At 34.3% G+C, this 17,212-nt stretch overlaps 2 protein-coding genes across 2 annotated transcripts; one reads left to right on the top strand and one right to left on the bottom strand.

Moving 5' to 3' along the window:
- Positions 1–6,654: 6,654 nt before the first annotated feature.
- On the top strand, positions 6,655–7,416 carry LOC141666175 (secreted RxLR effector protein 161-like). Its single transcript, XM_074472170.1, has one exon. It carries the CDS (start codon positions 6,655–6,657, stop codon positions 7,414–7,416), a length of 762 nt encoding a protein of 253 aa, XP_074328271.1.
- An 8,520-nt stretch (positions 7,417–15,936) lies between these two features.
- LOC141666174 (YTH domain-containing protein ECT3-like) lies at positions 15,937–16,972 on the bottom strand. The gene is made up of 3 exons (XM_074472169.1): positions 16,658–16,972; positions 16,292–16,501; positions 15,937–16,059 (listed from the first exon to the last, which is right to left on the bottom strand). The coding sequence occupies exons 1-3, from the start codon at positions 16,970–16,972 to the stop codon at positions 15,937–15,939; spliced, it is 648 nt and encodes a 215-aa protein (XP_074328270.1).
- Between the last annotated feature and the right edge of the window lie 240 nt (positions 16,973–17,212).

Here is a 17,212-nt window from a genome sequence, read left to right as displayed (position 1 = left end):
ATTATTTTAATATTTAATATTAATAACTTAAATCTTATGCGATGCATAGGTTTCATTAATATTTAAATAAATTTTAAATTTTATTTATTCAATCATATATTAATTTTAATATATTTATATAAATATATAATAATTATTAATATATAATGAAAATAATAAAATAATTACAAAGGAACTGTTATCGTAGTTTAATAGGATAAGTTTGGGTCGTAGTTTAGCATGACAAGGAGACTATATCTAGTAATTTAGCAATTTAATAGTTAATATGTGTATAATACTATTTATTTATTTTTTTAATAATCAATCTAAGGGGATAACCGTTGAACCAAAATATACACCATTCTAATTATTATATTATAGTATATATTCATTTTTTGTCAGTCAAAGTTGATTTGACTTTAACTTTAAAATTTTATAAAAAGTCAATTATTATGTAATTGAGGGAGTATGTATAATAAATGGATAATGTGAAATATCAATTTTATTTGGCTATTATCTTATTTAATTTTATATTATTTTTTATTTTGTTGAAAAGGGATCAAATAAATTGATAATTAAAAGAAGAATGTTGTGTATGCGCCCTGTTAAAGGGAGAATTTCGTTTAACAGTGATTTGGAGGTTAATGGAACAAATAAAGATCAAATGTGGACGTATCCTATTTATAGGGATCAAGGCTCACATATTTCTTGGGGAACAAGTTACTTAGGCTAGGGTTCAGGTTTTTTTACCCATGCTGATGCCACACATTTCCTACAATCTTGCGGCATCTTCGCATTTCCTCCCGTGATTGTAGGAATATTTTGTATTGGCCCCGAAATTTACGTACTACCCAATCATCTATGAGTCATAATTTTACCCAATGCAAACCCACCTAGTCACCTCGGCTCGCATGAGATTTTCTCTTACCAACAAGCTCATGTGATCTCTCAATATCTCACTTGTGCGAGCTCACGAGCCCAGCTCGCATCTGATTGGGCTTCTTCTATTCATATGCGATCCGAGTATCATCTCATCTAATAGGCTTGTAGGTCACTAGTATGAGAAAAAAGTAATGCGAGCCCATGGAAATTCACATTCAGTCATCCTTAACATGACTCATTGGCCATTTTAATGCGTAGCGAGCGGGCGAGCCTGCGAGCCTTCTTAATAAGGGAGAGAATCTTTAAAGGATTAGCATATTGTGGACTGGCAGAGCACCTTCATTCTAGATGGACCAAATTATATATTTACGTGTCCAGCTCACACTTTTCACACATACATGATCAATTCTTCATTATACTCATACGAATCTATTTAAGGCACATGCCCATAAGTGGGCATAGCACTCCCATAATGGTTCTATATAATCTTTGCAATTACACATCTGTATTAGTAAGGTTTAATTAATATTTGTTTGTTTAAATGTTTTTTTATTAGTTCTTTTAGGAGTAAAGAAAGTATATATTATTTTGATAATGTGCAAAAAATTGCTCTACAATTTTTTCTATTTGGGTTATTTAAATACTATTTTTATACCCTGCGCGGGCTGATTTATATATAATTTATAAATAAAAAGATTTTTTATTTTTGAAAAATTGAATTATTGTGTCATGATATTTTTTTGTTATATTAGTAATAATTTTATTTATGCTAAGGCAAAAAATATATTGATAGTAACCATCATATAAAACTTAGGTCCAAATTCTTGAAGTTATTATTACATTTTGAGGGTAAACATAAAAATAAAAGATAAAAAAAATACATAAAGTTAAAGATAATTAACTATAATTTTAGTTGTTTTTATTTTAGTATTAATGAACAATAAAACGTTAGTTAAAGACTTTTTTTATACTCTAATAAATTGTTTTAATTTTATGTTTATTTGTATGTGGGGCATTATTTTTTAACACTTCAATTGACGTCTGGAAGGGAAGTTTTATTATATGGTAAAATATTCATTTAAGACATATTTATTATTAGACAATGTTGTTAAAATAAAATTACATTTGATTTATGAAATGCTATTTTATTTTATTATATAGTATAGTTAATTTAGATAAATAAATATTATTAATATTTGTTTTGTTCTTTAATTTATTTTTATTTATAAAACTGTTTAAAAATAGATTTGGAACACAAGTTAATATTTATATTTTTAATTATGTTTTTACTGTGTTTGTAAAGGATGTGTTCATCTAGAAATTTTTAACACCTACACCGGTTATATTAGTTACTTTTAAAGTTTTTAAAAATATTAAAGTAAAATTATTATCAAAAATCTATATTTAAAAAATGATACAACTTTAACCCGATTATTAATGATTTGTGAATTGTTACTTATATTTATTTTTATTAAGATAATTGTTGCTACTTAACTTCAAATTCTTGAAGTTATTATTACATTTTGAGGGTAAGCATAAAAATAAAAATAAAAAAGTACATAAAGTTAAAGATAATTAAGTATAATTTTAACTGTTGTTATTTTAGTATTATGAACAATAGAACGTTAGTTAAATATTTGTTTTGTACTATAATAAATTATTTTAATTTTAAATTTATTTGTATGTGGGGCAATATTTTTTAACACTTGTGTTGTTTTGTTATATTCACGTATGTATGTAAGAGATGTTTCATTGTATGGTAAAATATTCATTTAAGGCATATTTATTATTGGACAATGTTATTCAAATAAAATTACATTTGATTGATGATTTATATTTAATAGTGTTTACCAAGTTTTTGAAAGATGATTTTCTTTTTAAAAAAAAATTAATTTTGAGATGAATTGTAACTGTAAATATTTTTTTATCCAAACAAATAATTTGTATAATGAACCAATCGTATAGAATTATGGTATTGACTAATTTAAGTTATAAAAAAAGTAGGTTATACCGTTAAAATAACAATAATGAAATAATAGGGGAAAGGTTAATGCAAAATTACATAATTAATCAACTACATAACCGAGACGGTCCTAAACTTATTCGTCAAATAGATCTTTAATGGAACCTATACTACTTGATGAAAAAATGTGTCACCGGTGTATACCTAAAACGGTGAAGGAATATATGTCATGCACCAAAGGCAAAGGTGAAATAGTTAGTCACAAGTTTGAATAAGTCTTTAAGTAGTTTCCCGTCAATGTGTTTCGTACTATTTAGGGATATTAGTGTTAGTTTGTTATCTATTTTGTAGGCACGATTGTGTCACGTTAGTTGCAGTTTGTTTATGCTTGTAAGGATATATATCCCTCATTCAGTTCTCAATAAAAGTAGTGTAGTTCTCAGAGTAATATCATTGTTACAACATATGGTATCAGAGCTATATACAGAAAGATTAGTTCAGAGAGAGTGTAAACATAGAGGGAAAAGAGTGTGAAAACAGATTCTGAGAGAGAGATGATAGTGTCAAATATCAATTTTTCTCAACCTGCCATTCATAAATTTGATGGAGATTACGCTCACTGGAGCATGGTCATGGAAAATCTTCTTCGATCTAAGGAGTACTGGACAGTTGTGGAATCAGGTTATGATGAACCAGAGAAGCCAGAGATGTTGACGGCTGAACGACGCAAGTCGATAGAAGATTTGAAGGCTAAGAATTATTTATTTTAGTCTCTTGACAAGACGATTCTGAACACTATATCTTTGAAGGAAACATCCAAGCAGCTTTGGGATTCAATGAAGATGAAATTTCAAGGAAATGCCCGTGTACAGAAGGCACAACTCAATCATCTTCGTAGGAGTTTTGAAATATTGGAAATGAAGAAGGATGAATCAATTATTGACTATTTTAGTCGGGTAATGATTGTTGCCAACAACATAAGAAATTGCGGAGAAAAATTGGATGATTCTAAGATTGTTGAAAAGATCTTAAGAACTCTCACTGATAAATAGAATTATATTGTTTGCTCAATCGAAGAATAAAATGATACTGATAAGATGTCTATTGATGCCTTGCAAAGTTCGTTACTTGTTCATGAACAAAAATTCAAGCCTGAAATAGAAGAAGAACATGCACTTAAAGTTATATACGAAGGAGGATCTAACTCAAGGGGGCATGGAAGGACCTCATATCGAGGAGGCAGAGGTGGAGGAAGATTTCGATAATCATATGATAAAGCCAAACTGGAATGTTACAAATGTCATACTCTTGGGCACTATCAATATTAATGTCCAAAATGGGAGAAAAAGGCTAATTATATGGAGTTTGATGAGTCAGAAGAAGTGTTGTTCATGTCATCTGTGGAGATTAATAAAGGTAACTACAATAATTTATGGTTTCATGATTCTGGATGTAGTAACCATATGTGTGGTGATCGTTCTTTATTTTGTGATATTGATGAGAGTTTTAAGAATACTATAAGATTGGGAAATAATGCGAAGTTGAATGTAGTTACTAAGGGAAATATAAGAGTGTTCTTGAATGATTCCAGCTATGTTGTTACAGAAGTTTTCTCTATGCCTGAGCTTAAGAATCATCTTCTGAGCATTGGCCAGGAGAAGGGATTAACAGTCTTATTTAAGTCAAACAATTGAAAAATCTATCATCCATCAAAAGGTCTGATCAATGAGGTAGCTATAACTGCAAATAGAGTTTTTGTGTTGGAATCTGAAGCGCGAGTGGCAAAAGGAACTGTGAAGTCAGAGGTTTGTCTACATACTTCTCATGATGTGACTAAACTTTGGCATCAAAGGTTTGGTCATCTTGCGTACAAAGTTCTCAAAACGCTTCACCAGAAGGAAATGGTGACAAGTTTGCCTGAGATTACTGAAATAGAGGAAGTTTGTAATGACTGTTTGAAGGGCAAACAACATCGAGATTCTATTCCGAAAAAGAGTAAATGGAGTGCATCTGAGAAGCTTGAACTTATTCATTCTGATCTATGTGGACCAATATCTCCCATGTTAAATAGCCACAAAAGGTACTTCATTTATTTTATTGATGATTATACTAGAAAAGCATAGGTGAAATTTTTTGCTGTCAAATCAGATGCATTTTCGGTTTTTAAGTTATTTAAGAGCCATGTAGAGAAAGAAACCGGCCTTGCTATTAAATGCTTAAAAACTGATCATGGTGGGGAATTCAACTCGAATGAATTCAATGTTTTTTGTCAAGAGAATGGAATTCAGGGACACTTAACTGTAGCATACACACTACAACAGAATGGCGTGGCATAACAGAAAAAACGGACGGTGATGAATATAGTAAGATGTTTATTATCTTAAAAGGGGATGCCTAAAACTTTCTGGCCAGAGGCAGTCAATTGTAGCTTTTATTTATTGAATTGATGTCCTACTTTGTCATTAAAGGACATTACACCAGAAGAGGCATGGACTGGAGATAATCCTTCGGTATGTCATTTTAGAGTATTTGGCAGCATTGCACACGCTCACATTCCTGATGCACATAGAACAAAACTGAAAGATAAAAGTCGTAGCTGTGTTCTACTAGAAATGATGGAAGGGACAAAAGCTTATCGTCCCTATGATCCAGTTGAGAGAAAGATAATAATCAGTAGAGATGTTATTTTTGAAGAAGACAAGAAATGGAATTGGGATAAAAGTTATAACAAGGACATCATTCTTGATTTGAAGTGGGATGGTGATGGAGAGCTACATAATTTAAATGAACCAGGGGAGAATAGTTCAGGTGCCAATGAAAATGAACAAGGGGACAATAGTTCAGGTGCTAACAAAAACACTGAAGAAACTCATAGGAATCCAGAAAGTTCAGGTGTACGATCAAGCACAAGAGTTATGAATCCAGAAAGTTCAGGTGTACGATCAAGCAGAAGAGTTACAAAAACTCCTGTATGGATGCAAGATTATGTTTCTGCAGAAGAGATTTTTGTTGTGGATGCCGAGGTTAATTGGGCACTTTCTGTACACACAGATCCCATAAGCTACGAAGAAGCAACAGCTGATGAAAAATGGAAGGAAGCCATGGATCGAGAAATAAATCCTATTAAAAAGAACAACACCTAGTACTTGACAGACCTGCCACCAGGTGCGAAAAAGATTGGGCTCAAATGGGTTTACAAGAAGAAGTTAAATGAGAAGGGTGAGGTAGAACGACACAAAGCTCGCTTGGTTGCTAAATGATATGCATAGGAGTATGGGATCGACTATGAAGAGGTGTACGCAGGTTTGTCACGTATGGATACTGTTCGAATGATTCTTGCTTTGGCTACATAAAGAGGATGTGAAATATATCAACTTGAAGTCAAATCAGCTTTTCTCCATGGAAATTTGAACGAGGACGTTTACATTGAGCAGCGAAAAGGTAATGAGGTGAAAAATGCAATGCATAAAGTTTACTAGCTTATTAAGGCTTTATATGGACTCTGGTAGTCATCAAGAACATGGTTTGAACATCTGGAATCTTATTTTGTGAAAGAAGGTTTTGAGGAATGCAATAGCGAGCCAACACTCTTCACTAAGACTAGCGGATAAGGTAAGCTTCTGTTTGTTAGTGTTTATGTTGATGATTTAATATACGGGGGAGATGATAAAGATATGGTTGCTGAGTTTAAGCAATCAATGATGAATGAATTCGACATGTCAGACCTCGGCAATATATGATTATTTCTTGGTGTTGAGGTTTCACAACTTGGTGAAGGGATATTTATTAATCAAAGAAAATATGTGCTAAATGTCTTGAAGAAGTTTGGTATGGAGCACTGCAATCCTGTCCAGAATCCAATTATTCAAGGTTGCAAACTTTTTCGAGATGAAAACGAAGTGGTGGTGAATGGAACTTATTACAGGAAACTGGTGGGTAACATGATGTATATCACAACCACAAGGCCAGATATTGTGTTTGTAGTTCATCTTCTCAGTAAATATATGTCGAGACCAACAAAGCTTCATTTGTTGGTTGCCAAAAGAGTTTTAAGCTATCTGCAAGGAACTTCTAATTTTGGGTTATTTTATAAGAATAATGGAAATAATGAGCTGATTGGATACACTGATAGTGATTATGCTGGGGATATTGAAGATAGGAAAAGCACCTCGGGCTATGTTTTTATTTTAAGTTCAGCTGCAGTAGCTTGGTCTTCACAAAAGCAGCCCATTGTTACTTTAAGTACAACTAAAGCAGAATTTGTGGCTGTTGCGGCATGTTCAACTCAAGCAATATGGATGAAAAGAATTTTATCTACACTCGGTTATCAAGGAGATGAAAGAACTATCATATTATGTGATAATAGCTCAACTATACAGCTGGCCAGAAATCCAGTTTTCCATGCTAGGAGTAAGCATATTGAGGTGCGTTTTCATTTTTTGCGTGATCTGGAAAATAATGGAATTGTTCAGTTGGTTCATTGTGGTACAAATGATCAAGTTGTTGATGTTTTAACTAAGCCGTTAAAGTTGGAGACTTTCCGGAAAATGAGGGAGCGACTAGGAGTTTGTAAAGACCCTGTAGTAAACTAAATGTATCTTTGACATACAATTTAATTTAAGGGAGGGAATGAAATAGTTAGTCACAAGTTTGAATAAGTTTTTAAGTAGTATCCAGTCAATGTGTTTCCTACTATTAAGGGATAGTAGTGTTTAGTTTGTTATCTATTTTGTAGGTACGTCTGTGTCACGTTAGTTACAGTTTGTTTATGCTTGTAAGGATATATAGCCCTCATTCAGTTTTCAATAAAAGTAGTGTAGTTCTCAAGGTAATATCATTGTTACAACATAAGGAAGGATTGGATCATTGGTAAGCTTGGAGCAAATCATAGAGCCGGCGGTAGCATCTGGGGAAACCTTTTAATATTTGTAGTGTGAAGATCAGTATGTGTCCAGGCTATTTGGAGGTTTGTATAACTGTTATTTCTAATAATTTTTTCTATCCCATATCCATAATTAGTTAATTACCGATTTATCTCTGACAACAAAATCATAAAAATGTACCATCAAAACTCCCTTACTCCAATGATAGATAGGATATAATATTATTTGGTTACTGGCATCATATTGATATGTAAGACTTGTACAAGTTTCAATTATCTTACACTCATAAATATCGGACCTACAAAAATTATAATTAATATCGTCATATTATTAACTCAAAGATCACATATACCCAAAATACTTACTATAACCAGAATCAATCTGAAAAGAAAAAAAACTGTAAACTCTGCACAATATTTCGTAACTCTGTCTAAACAATCATTGAGTATAAACTGTTTTGAGTGATATTTTTCATTTACTTCAAATAAATTATGAAGGTCTGTATATTTTATTTTTTAACAAAACTCGTGCAAATTGAAATTCAAAAATCAAAGTCTCTGCATTACGAAATATTGCTAGAATGTGGCATGTGCCTTGCACATGTTTTTATACTAGTTCATTATTGAAAAACAAAGACACTAATTTTTGCCTAGTTAAGAGGTTTTTGAAAAGAACCTATTCAATAAAAAAAATCATGACACTCTACTCATGTCATATTTCCATTTATCATCACTTATTTTCAATTTTTTTCACAAACTCTGGAACACTACTTCAGTAATTCACTCAACTTTCACTTGTTTTCCTTACTTTTTAAAACTTGAAATCAGGAATTAATTTAAAGATATGTTTTCCTTTATTTTTTAAAAAACTTGTAGCAAGGGGTTAATTTAAAAACTATTACGATGCGAACTCTTAATGTAATTCATTATTGAAAAACAAAGACACTAATTTTGGCCTATTTCAGAGGTTTTTGAAAAGAACCTGTTCCATAAAAATGTCATGACACTCTACTCGTGGAAAAAGGAATTTACTCTACTCGAGGATAAAGAAATTAATAAAACTCGTGTCCTTACTCTTAGTATAATAAAATAAAGGACTCAAAGGTAAAGAAACAACTTGATCACAAATAAGAAATGCTAGGAAAAATATATGTATCCATGAAGGAGTAGCTCACCTCCATCTGACAATGGCCAAAATGGTCTCGGCACACACATGAAAATCAGCTAAATACACATGTTTGCAGCGAAAATGTTCTTCCTTTGTATTTTTGATAATGCTAAAATAAATAGCCTATATATAGGCTGAATAAACACCAAGTCACTATTATTAATCCCCTACTACAACTGCATCAGTTAATAAGCAAGGATAATACTATTGAGATTTAATCTAAACTTATTTGTTTTAGTTATTATTTAATAATTATTATGTGGAGTGTTTTATTTACATGACTTGGTCATGCAGCAGTAGAGAGTTTTTAGGTAGTCTGAATAAGGTCTCAGTAGTGGATACGTGTTAGTAGTCGTGTCAGTAGTTGTGTATATTTTTATGCCACCTTGTTAGGCATCAATTTCTATTTATTAATGTTGTAACCATCTTTTTTATTATCAGTGATGATACATTTTGTTTTCCGAGTTTTACAAGAATAAACACCTTTGTTTGTATATTTGTATTGCAGTATTCAGTTTCTACATTTGGTATACGAGCTCCAGGTGCTGTATGCCTAAATATCAACCCAAACACACAAACGTAATCATGGAGATAACCAAAGGAAGCTTGGGAAGCCATTAAAACCAGGTGTGTAGGAGAAGAGCGAGTGAAGGAGACTAAGGTACAAACGTTAAAGGGAGAGTTTGAGTCTCATACCATGAAGGAGACAGATAACATCGATGATTTTTGTATGAAGCTGGGCGGGATAGCAACCAACATATAGGTTCTTGGAGAAGTGATGGAGGAGTCAAGCTTTGTGAGAAAGATCCTATGTGCAATCCCTGATAAATTTCTCCAGAAAGCTTCAAATATTGAACAGTTTGGAGACATGAAAGCTGTGACGGTTGAAGTGTTAGTGGGTCGCATTAAAGCTCACGAGGAGAAGATGAAGGGCAGGTCTGAGAGCGCAGAAAGACAACAACTTCTCTTGGCATCTCGGAATCAAAAAACTAGAGGTGGTTATTTCCGTGACAAGAGTAGGATCAGGTGCTGCAACTGTAACAACTTGGGACACTATGCATCAAAATGTAGCAAATCATGACGTGAAAGAGGGTATAGGCAAGAAGTAAACATGGTAGTCGTCGAGGATAATGAACCAGTGTTATAATAGCCATATGGGCTCTGATTATTAGCCATAAGGGCTCAGTTGAATAGCCATACGGGCTCAGATTATTAGCCATACGGGCTCAGTCGAATAAGCCATACGGGCTGGAAGAATTGCATGAGACAAGTTTAAATTAAAGGAGAAATTATTGGGATTTAATCTAAACTTAATTTTTTAGTTGTTATTATTTAATAATTATTATGTGGAGTGTTTTATTTACATGACTTGGTCATGCAGCAGTAGAAAGATTTTAGGAAGTTTGAATAAGGTCTCAATAGTGGATATGTGTTAGTAGTCGTATCAGTAGTTGTGTCTTTTTTTTTATCACTGATAATACATTTTGTTTTCCCAGTTTTATAAGAATAAATACCTTTTTTTGTATATTTATATTGCAGTGTTCAGTTTCTACATTTGGTATCCGAGCTCCAGGTGTTGTATGCCCAAATATCAACCCAAACACACAAACATAATAAAGGAGATAACCAAGACAAAAGAAAACTCTGTGGGTTTAAGCTATCCAATTCTAAAGAAAAGTAACTATACAACATGGTCCCTGAAAATGAAAGTTTTCATGAAGGCTCAAGGTGTTTGGGGTGCGATCGAAGAAGACCCAAAGACTGTTGTTGATGAGAGGACGGTACAGATAGCTCTTGCAGCTATATACCAAGGCCTGCCAGAAGAAGTATTACTGACTATTGCTGAGAAAAAACCCGCAAAGGAAGCTTGGGAAGCCATTAAAACCATGTGTGTAGGAGCAGAGCGAGTGAAGGAGGCTAAGGTACAAACGTTATAGGGAGAGTGTGAGTCTCTTACCATGAAGGAGACATATAACATCGATGATTTTTGTATGAAGCTGAGCGGGATAACAACCAGTATACGGGTTCTTGGAGAAGTGATGGAGGAGTCAAGCTTTGTGAGAAAGATCCTATATGTAGTCCATGATAAATTTCTCCCGATAGCTCCAAATATTGAACAGTTGGGAGACATGAAAGCTATGACGGTTAAAGAGTTAGTGGGTCGTCTTAAAGCTCACGAGGAGAGGATGAAGGGCAGGTCTAAGAGCGCAGACAGACAACAACTTCTCTTGGCATCTCATAATCAAAAAACTAGAGGTGGGTATTTCCGTGACAAGAGTAGGATCAGTTGCTACAACTGTAACAACTTGGGACACTATGCATCAATATGGAGCGAATCACGACGTGAAAGAGGGAAAAGGTAAAAAGTAAACATGGTAGTCGTCGAGGATGATGAACCAGTGTTATAATAGCAATATGGGCTCAAATTATTAGCCATAAGGGCTCAGTTGAATAGCCATACGAGCTCAGATTATTAGCCATACGGGCTCAGTCGAATAAGCGATACGGGCTGGAAGAATTGCATGAGACAAGTTTAGATTAAGGGAGAAATTATTGGGATTTAATCTAAACTTAATTTTTTTGTTGTTATTATTTAATAATTATTATGTGGAGTGTTTTATTTACATGACTTGGTCATGCAGATGTAGAAAGATTTTAGGAAGTTTGAATAAGGTCTCAGTAATGGATACGTGTTAGTAGTCGTGTCAATAGTTATGTCTGTTTTCATGCCACCTTGTTAGACATCAGTTTCTATTTATTAACGTTGTAGCCATCTTTTTTTATCACTGATAATACATTTTGTTTTCCCAGTTTTACAAGAATCAATACCTTTTTCTGTATATTTGTATTGCAGTGTTCAGTTTCTACATTTGGTATCCGAGCTCCAGGTTCTGTATGCCCAAATATCAACCCAAACACACAAACGTAATAATGGAGATAACCAAGATAAAAGAAAGCTCTGTGGGTTTAAGCTATCCAATTCTAAAGAAAAGAAAATATACAACATGGTCCCTGACAATGAAAGTTTTCATGAAGGCTCAAGGTGTTTGGGGTGCAATCGATGAAGACCCAAAGACTGTTGTTGATGTAAGGACGGTACAGATAGCTCTTGCAGCTATATACCAAGGCGTTCCAGAAGAAGTATTACTGACTATTGTTGAGAAAAAAAACCGCAAAGGAAGCTTGGGAAGCCTTTAAAACCATGTGTGTAGGAGCAGAGCAAGTGAAGGAGGCTAAGGTACAAACGTTATAGGGAGAGTGTGAGTCTCTTACCATGAAGGAGACATATAACATTGATGATTTTTGTATGAAGCTGAGCGGGATATCAACCAACATACAGGTTCTTGGAGAAGTGATGGAGGAGTCAAGCTTTGTGAGAAAGATCCTATGTGTAGTCCATAATAAATTTCTCCTGATAGCTCCAAATATTGAACAGTTGGGAGACATGAAAGCTATGATGGTGAAAGAGTTAGTGGGTCATCTTAAAGCTCACGAGGAGAGGATGAAGGGCAGGTCTGAGAGCGCAGACAGACAACAACTTCTATTAGCATCTCAGAATCAAAAAACTAGAGGTGGGTATTTCCGTGACAAGAGTAGGATCAGGTGCTACAACTGTGACACCTTGGGACACTATACATCAGAATGTAGCAAATCACAACGGGAAAGAGAGAAAATGCAAGAAGTAAATATGGTAGTCATCGAGGATGATGAACCAGCATTATAATAGCCATATGGGCTCAGATTATTAGCCATAAGGGCTCAGTTGAATAGCCATACGGGCTCGAATTATTAGCCATACGTGCTCAGACGAATAAGCCATACGGGCTGGAAGAATTGCATGACACAAGTTAAGATTAAGGGAGAAATTGTTGGGATTTAATCTAAACTTATTTGTTTTAGTTGTTATTATTTAATAATTATTATGTGGAGTGTTTTATTTACATGACTTGGTCATGGAGCAGTAGAGAGTTTTTAGGTAGTTTGAATAAGGTCTCAGTAGTGGATACGTGTTAGTAGTCGTGCCGGTAGTTATGTATATTTTCATGCCACCTTGTTAGGCATCAGTTTCTATTTATTAACGTTATAACCATCTTTTTTATTATCACTGATAATACATTTTGTTTTCCCAGTTTTACAAGAATAATGACCTTTGTTTGTATATTTGTATTGTAGTGTTCAGTTTCTATATTTTGTATACGAGCTCCAGGTGCTGTATGCCCAAATATCAACCCAAACACACAAACGTAATCATGGAGATAACCAAGACAAAATAAGGCTCTATAGGTTTAAGCTATCCAATTCTAACAAAAAGTAACTATACAACATGGTCCCTGAAAATGAAAGTTTTCGTAAAGGCTCAAGGTGTTTGGGGTGCGATCGAAGAAGACCCAAAGACTTTTGTTGATGAGAGGACGGTACAGATAGCTCTTGCAGCTATATACCAAGGCGTGCCGTAAGAAGTACTACTGACTATTGCTGAGAAAGAAACTGCAAAGTAAGCTTGGGAAGCCATTAAAACCATGTGTGTAGGAGCAGAGCGAGTGAAGGAGGCTAAGGTACAAACGTTAAAGGGAGAGTTTGAGTCTCATACCATGAAGGAGACAGATAACATCGATGATTTTTGTATGAAGCTGAGCGGGATAACAACCAACATATGGGTTCTTGGAGAAGTGATGGAGGAGTCAAGCTTTGTGAGAAATATCCTACGTGCAGTCCCTGATAAATTTCTCCAGATAGCTTCAAATATTGAACAGTTCGAAGATATGAAAGTTATGACGGTTGAAGAGTTAGTAGGTCGTCTTAAAGCTCATGAGGAGAGGATGAAGGGCAGGTCTAAGAGCGCAGACAGACAACAACTTCTCTTGGCATCTCATAATCAAAAAACTAGAGGTGGTTATTTCTGTGACAAGAGTAGGATCAGGTGCTACAACTATAATAACTTGGGACACTATGCATCAGAATGTAGCAAATCACGACGTGAAAGAGGGAAAAGGCAAGAAGTAAACATCGCAGTCGTCGAGGATGATGAACCAGTGTTATAATAGATATATGGGCTCAGATTATTAGCTATAAGGGCTCAGTTCAATAGTCGTTCGGGCTCAGATTATTAGCCATACGGGCTCAATCAAACAAGCCATACGTGCTGGAAGAATTCCATGAGACAAGTTTAGATTAAGGGAGAAATTATTGGGATTTAATCTAAACTTATTTTTTTAGTTGTTATTATTTAATAATTATTATGTGGAGTGTTTTATTTACATGACTTGGTCATGCAGCAGTAGAAAGATTTTAGGAAGTTTGAATAAGGTCGCAGTAGTCGATACGTGTTAATAGTTATGTCTATTTTCATGCCACCTTGTTAGGCATCAGTTTCTATTTATTAATGTTGTAGCCATCTTCTTTATTATCACTGATAATATATTTTGTTTTCCCAGTTTTACAAGAATAAATACCTTTTTCTGTATATTTGTATTGCAGTGTTCAGTTTATACATTTGGTATCCGAGCTCCAGGTGCTGTATGCCCAAATATCAACCCAAACATACAAACGTAATAATGGAGATAACCAAGACAAAAGAAAGCTCTGTGGATTTAAGCTATCCAATTCTAAAGAAAAGTAACTATACAACATGATACCTGAAAATGAAAGCTTTCATTAAAGCTCAAGGTGTTTGGTGTGGGATCGAAGAAGACCCAAAGACTGTTGTTGATGAGAGGACGATATAGATAGCTCCTGCAGCTATATACCAAGGCGTGCCAGAAGAAGTATTACTGACTATTGCTGAGAAATAAACCGTAAAGGAAGCTTAGCAAGCCATTAAAACCATGTGTGTAGGAGCAGAGCGAGTGAAGGAGGCTAAGTTACAAACGTTATAGGGAGAGTGTGAGTCTCTTACCATGAATGAGACATATAACATCGATGATTTTTGTATGAAGCTGAGCGGGATAGCAACAAGCATACGGGTTCTTGGAGAAGTGATGGAGGAGTCAAGTTTTGTGAGAAAGATCCTACGTTTAGTCCATGATAAATTTCTCCAGATAGCTCCAAATATTGAACAGTTGGGAGACATGAAAGCTATGACGGTTAAATAGTTAGTGGGTCATCTTAAAGCTCACAAGGAGAGGGTGAAGGGCAGGTCTGAGAGCGTAGACAGACAACAACTTCTCTTGGCATCTCAGAATCAAAAAACTAGAGATGGTTATTTCCGTGATAAGAGTATGGCAATTGTTGAGGATGATGAACCAGCGTTATAATAGCCATACGGGCTCAAATATTAGCCATAAGGGCTCAGTTGAATAGCCATATGGGCTCAGATTATTAGCCATACGGGCTCAGTCGAATAAGCCATACGGGCTGGAAGAATTGCATGAGACAAGTTTAGATTAAGGGAGAAATTGTTTGGATTTAATCTAAACTTATTTGTTTTATTTGTTATTATTTAATAATTATTATGTGGAGTGTTTTATGTACATGACTTAGTCATGCAGCAGTAGAGAGTTTTTAGGAAGTTTGAATAAGGTTTCAGTAGTAGATACATGTTAGTAGTCATGCAAGTAGTTGTGTCTGTTTTCATGCCACCTTGTTAGGCATCAGTTTCTATTTATTAACGTTGTAACCATATTTTTTATTATCACTGATAATACATTTTGTTTTCCTAGTTTTACAAGAATAAACACCTTTGTCTGTATATTTGTATTACAGTGTTCAGTTTCTACAAATACGCCTACTGACTAAACAAATTCAGCAAAATATATAAATTAATATAGTCCAAACGAAACATGTCGACTTTGGCTCATTCTTCAACATGGGTCATAGGAACAGAAAAGAGAGTTTTTGGGCTATACGAGTTTTGGCTTCCAAGAATTTGGAAAAGTTCTTGGTAGCATCTCGACTGATTGTTCTTTCTCCTCCTTCTCTTCCATGTTCTGCGGATCATGAGAAATGTGAAATGTGAAACGAAAAGGATTGCCAAAATATTTATGTAAAAAAGAATATAACTTTAGATAACAGGAAAACATGATGTATTTAAACCTGTGTTTAAGTTGCTTGCATTACTGTTCCTCATCGCCCTAAGCGAATGCTCCGCTCCCTCTTATCATAGAAGTTGATATGATCCAGCATTGATGTCATTTCTGTATAGTTCTTGAAAATTCTTAGCATTTCTAAACCTTTTTGGAGTCCAATCTGAGAAGATATGCAATATTAATATCCACAAGTATTAGAAATTATCAAGATAAACCTTACAGTAACATAACATTAATGGCAGAAAGAAAATTAGGAATATAGTAAGTACTTTTTTATGCTTTTACTATAAAAATTGTTACTTATAAATGCTCTTGACATCATTATATTTTGTGAATGATGATTTTTAAATCAGAAAGCCCCTGAGCTAATATGTCATACAAATATCGCGTACCTCGTGCAGATCCCTGGTATGTGTTACATGTCTATTAATTCTCTCAATGATAATATGACTCAGTTGTCTGTTGGAAACATCCTTAATTATGTGCCACTTCACTGGAAAGAACCCATTCCAGTTTTTGCTCTTCCAAAAGTCCAGTGTCTTGACAAAGTCCACCCTTCCAATCATTTCAACCACGCCTACAAACTGCCCACCCCTATTGACCTAATATGCACGACAAGAAATATTAGGCAACACTCATTTGACAAAAATGCAAATATGATATAGACAAGAAGTCAAGAAGAATTTATATAAGACTCCGTAACAAAACTTTACAAACCCTTACCGCACAAAACAGGAAAATTGGACAAACAGGATCACCTTCACTTTTGTCCTGTTGTTTTTACAAAAAATGTCATTCAGTTTCCCATTACCATGATTGGTACATGACCAGACATTGTATTTAATGCTTTTATGTATGTCATCTTCACCAATTGACTTGATGACATAAAACTTGGCATTATCATAGTTTGTCTGGAAATCTTCTTTGTTGTATTGATCTCTTGGTGATAAGATCTGAAGCAAGTCATTGCCTACAGTACCTTCAGTATCTGTAAAAGCTCTTCGTGGAACGTGAGGACCCTTCTCTATATAATCGACATACCTTTCATCTTTTGAAAGAAGATGTAGGTGCATTTTCACCTTCCAATAGTGATAATTGTCTTTGTCCAAGAAAGGGATCTTCACACCAACGTAAGGGAAGAATTTAAAACTTCAAGTAAGGGAAGAATTTATATAAAACTTTACAAAATTTCAAGTAAAGTTTTGAATAAGGCTCATTAAAAACTTCAAGTAAGGGAAGAATTTATATAAGGCTCATTAACAAAACTTTACAAAACCTTTACCCAAAAAATTGGACAAATTCGCTTCACTTTT

The sequence above is a fragment of the Apium graveolens genome, chromosome 6 (assembly GCF_009905375.1).
Source record: "Apium graveolens cultivar Ventura chromosome 6, ASM990537v1, whole genome shotgun sequence".
In the NCBI taxonomy this organism is placed as follows: domain Eukaryota; kingdom Viridiplantae; phylum Streptophyta; class Magnoliopsida; order Apiales; family Apiaceae; genus Apium; species Apium graveolens.
This window is presented reverse-complemented; position numbering and strand designations above follow the sequence as displayed.

Coding starts and splice junctions, on each gene's coding strand:
- LOC141666175 (XM_074472170.1), top strand. CDS start 6,655: ATGGAGCACTGCAATCCTGTCCAGAATCCAATTATTCAAGGTTGCAAA.
- LOC141666174 (XM_074472169.1), bottom strand. CDS start 16,972: ATGCACCTACATCTTCTTTCAAAAGATGAAAGGTATGTCGATTATATA. Junction 16,502..16,657: donor ACAACAGGACAAAAGTGAAG/GTGATCCTGTTT, acceptor CGTGCATATTAG/GTCAATAGGGGTGGGCAGTT. Junction 16,060..16,291: donor ATACCAGGGATCTGCACGAG/GTACGCGATATT, acceptor ATATCTTCTCAG/ATTGGACTCCAAAAAGGTTT.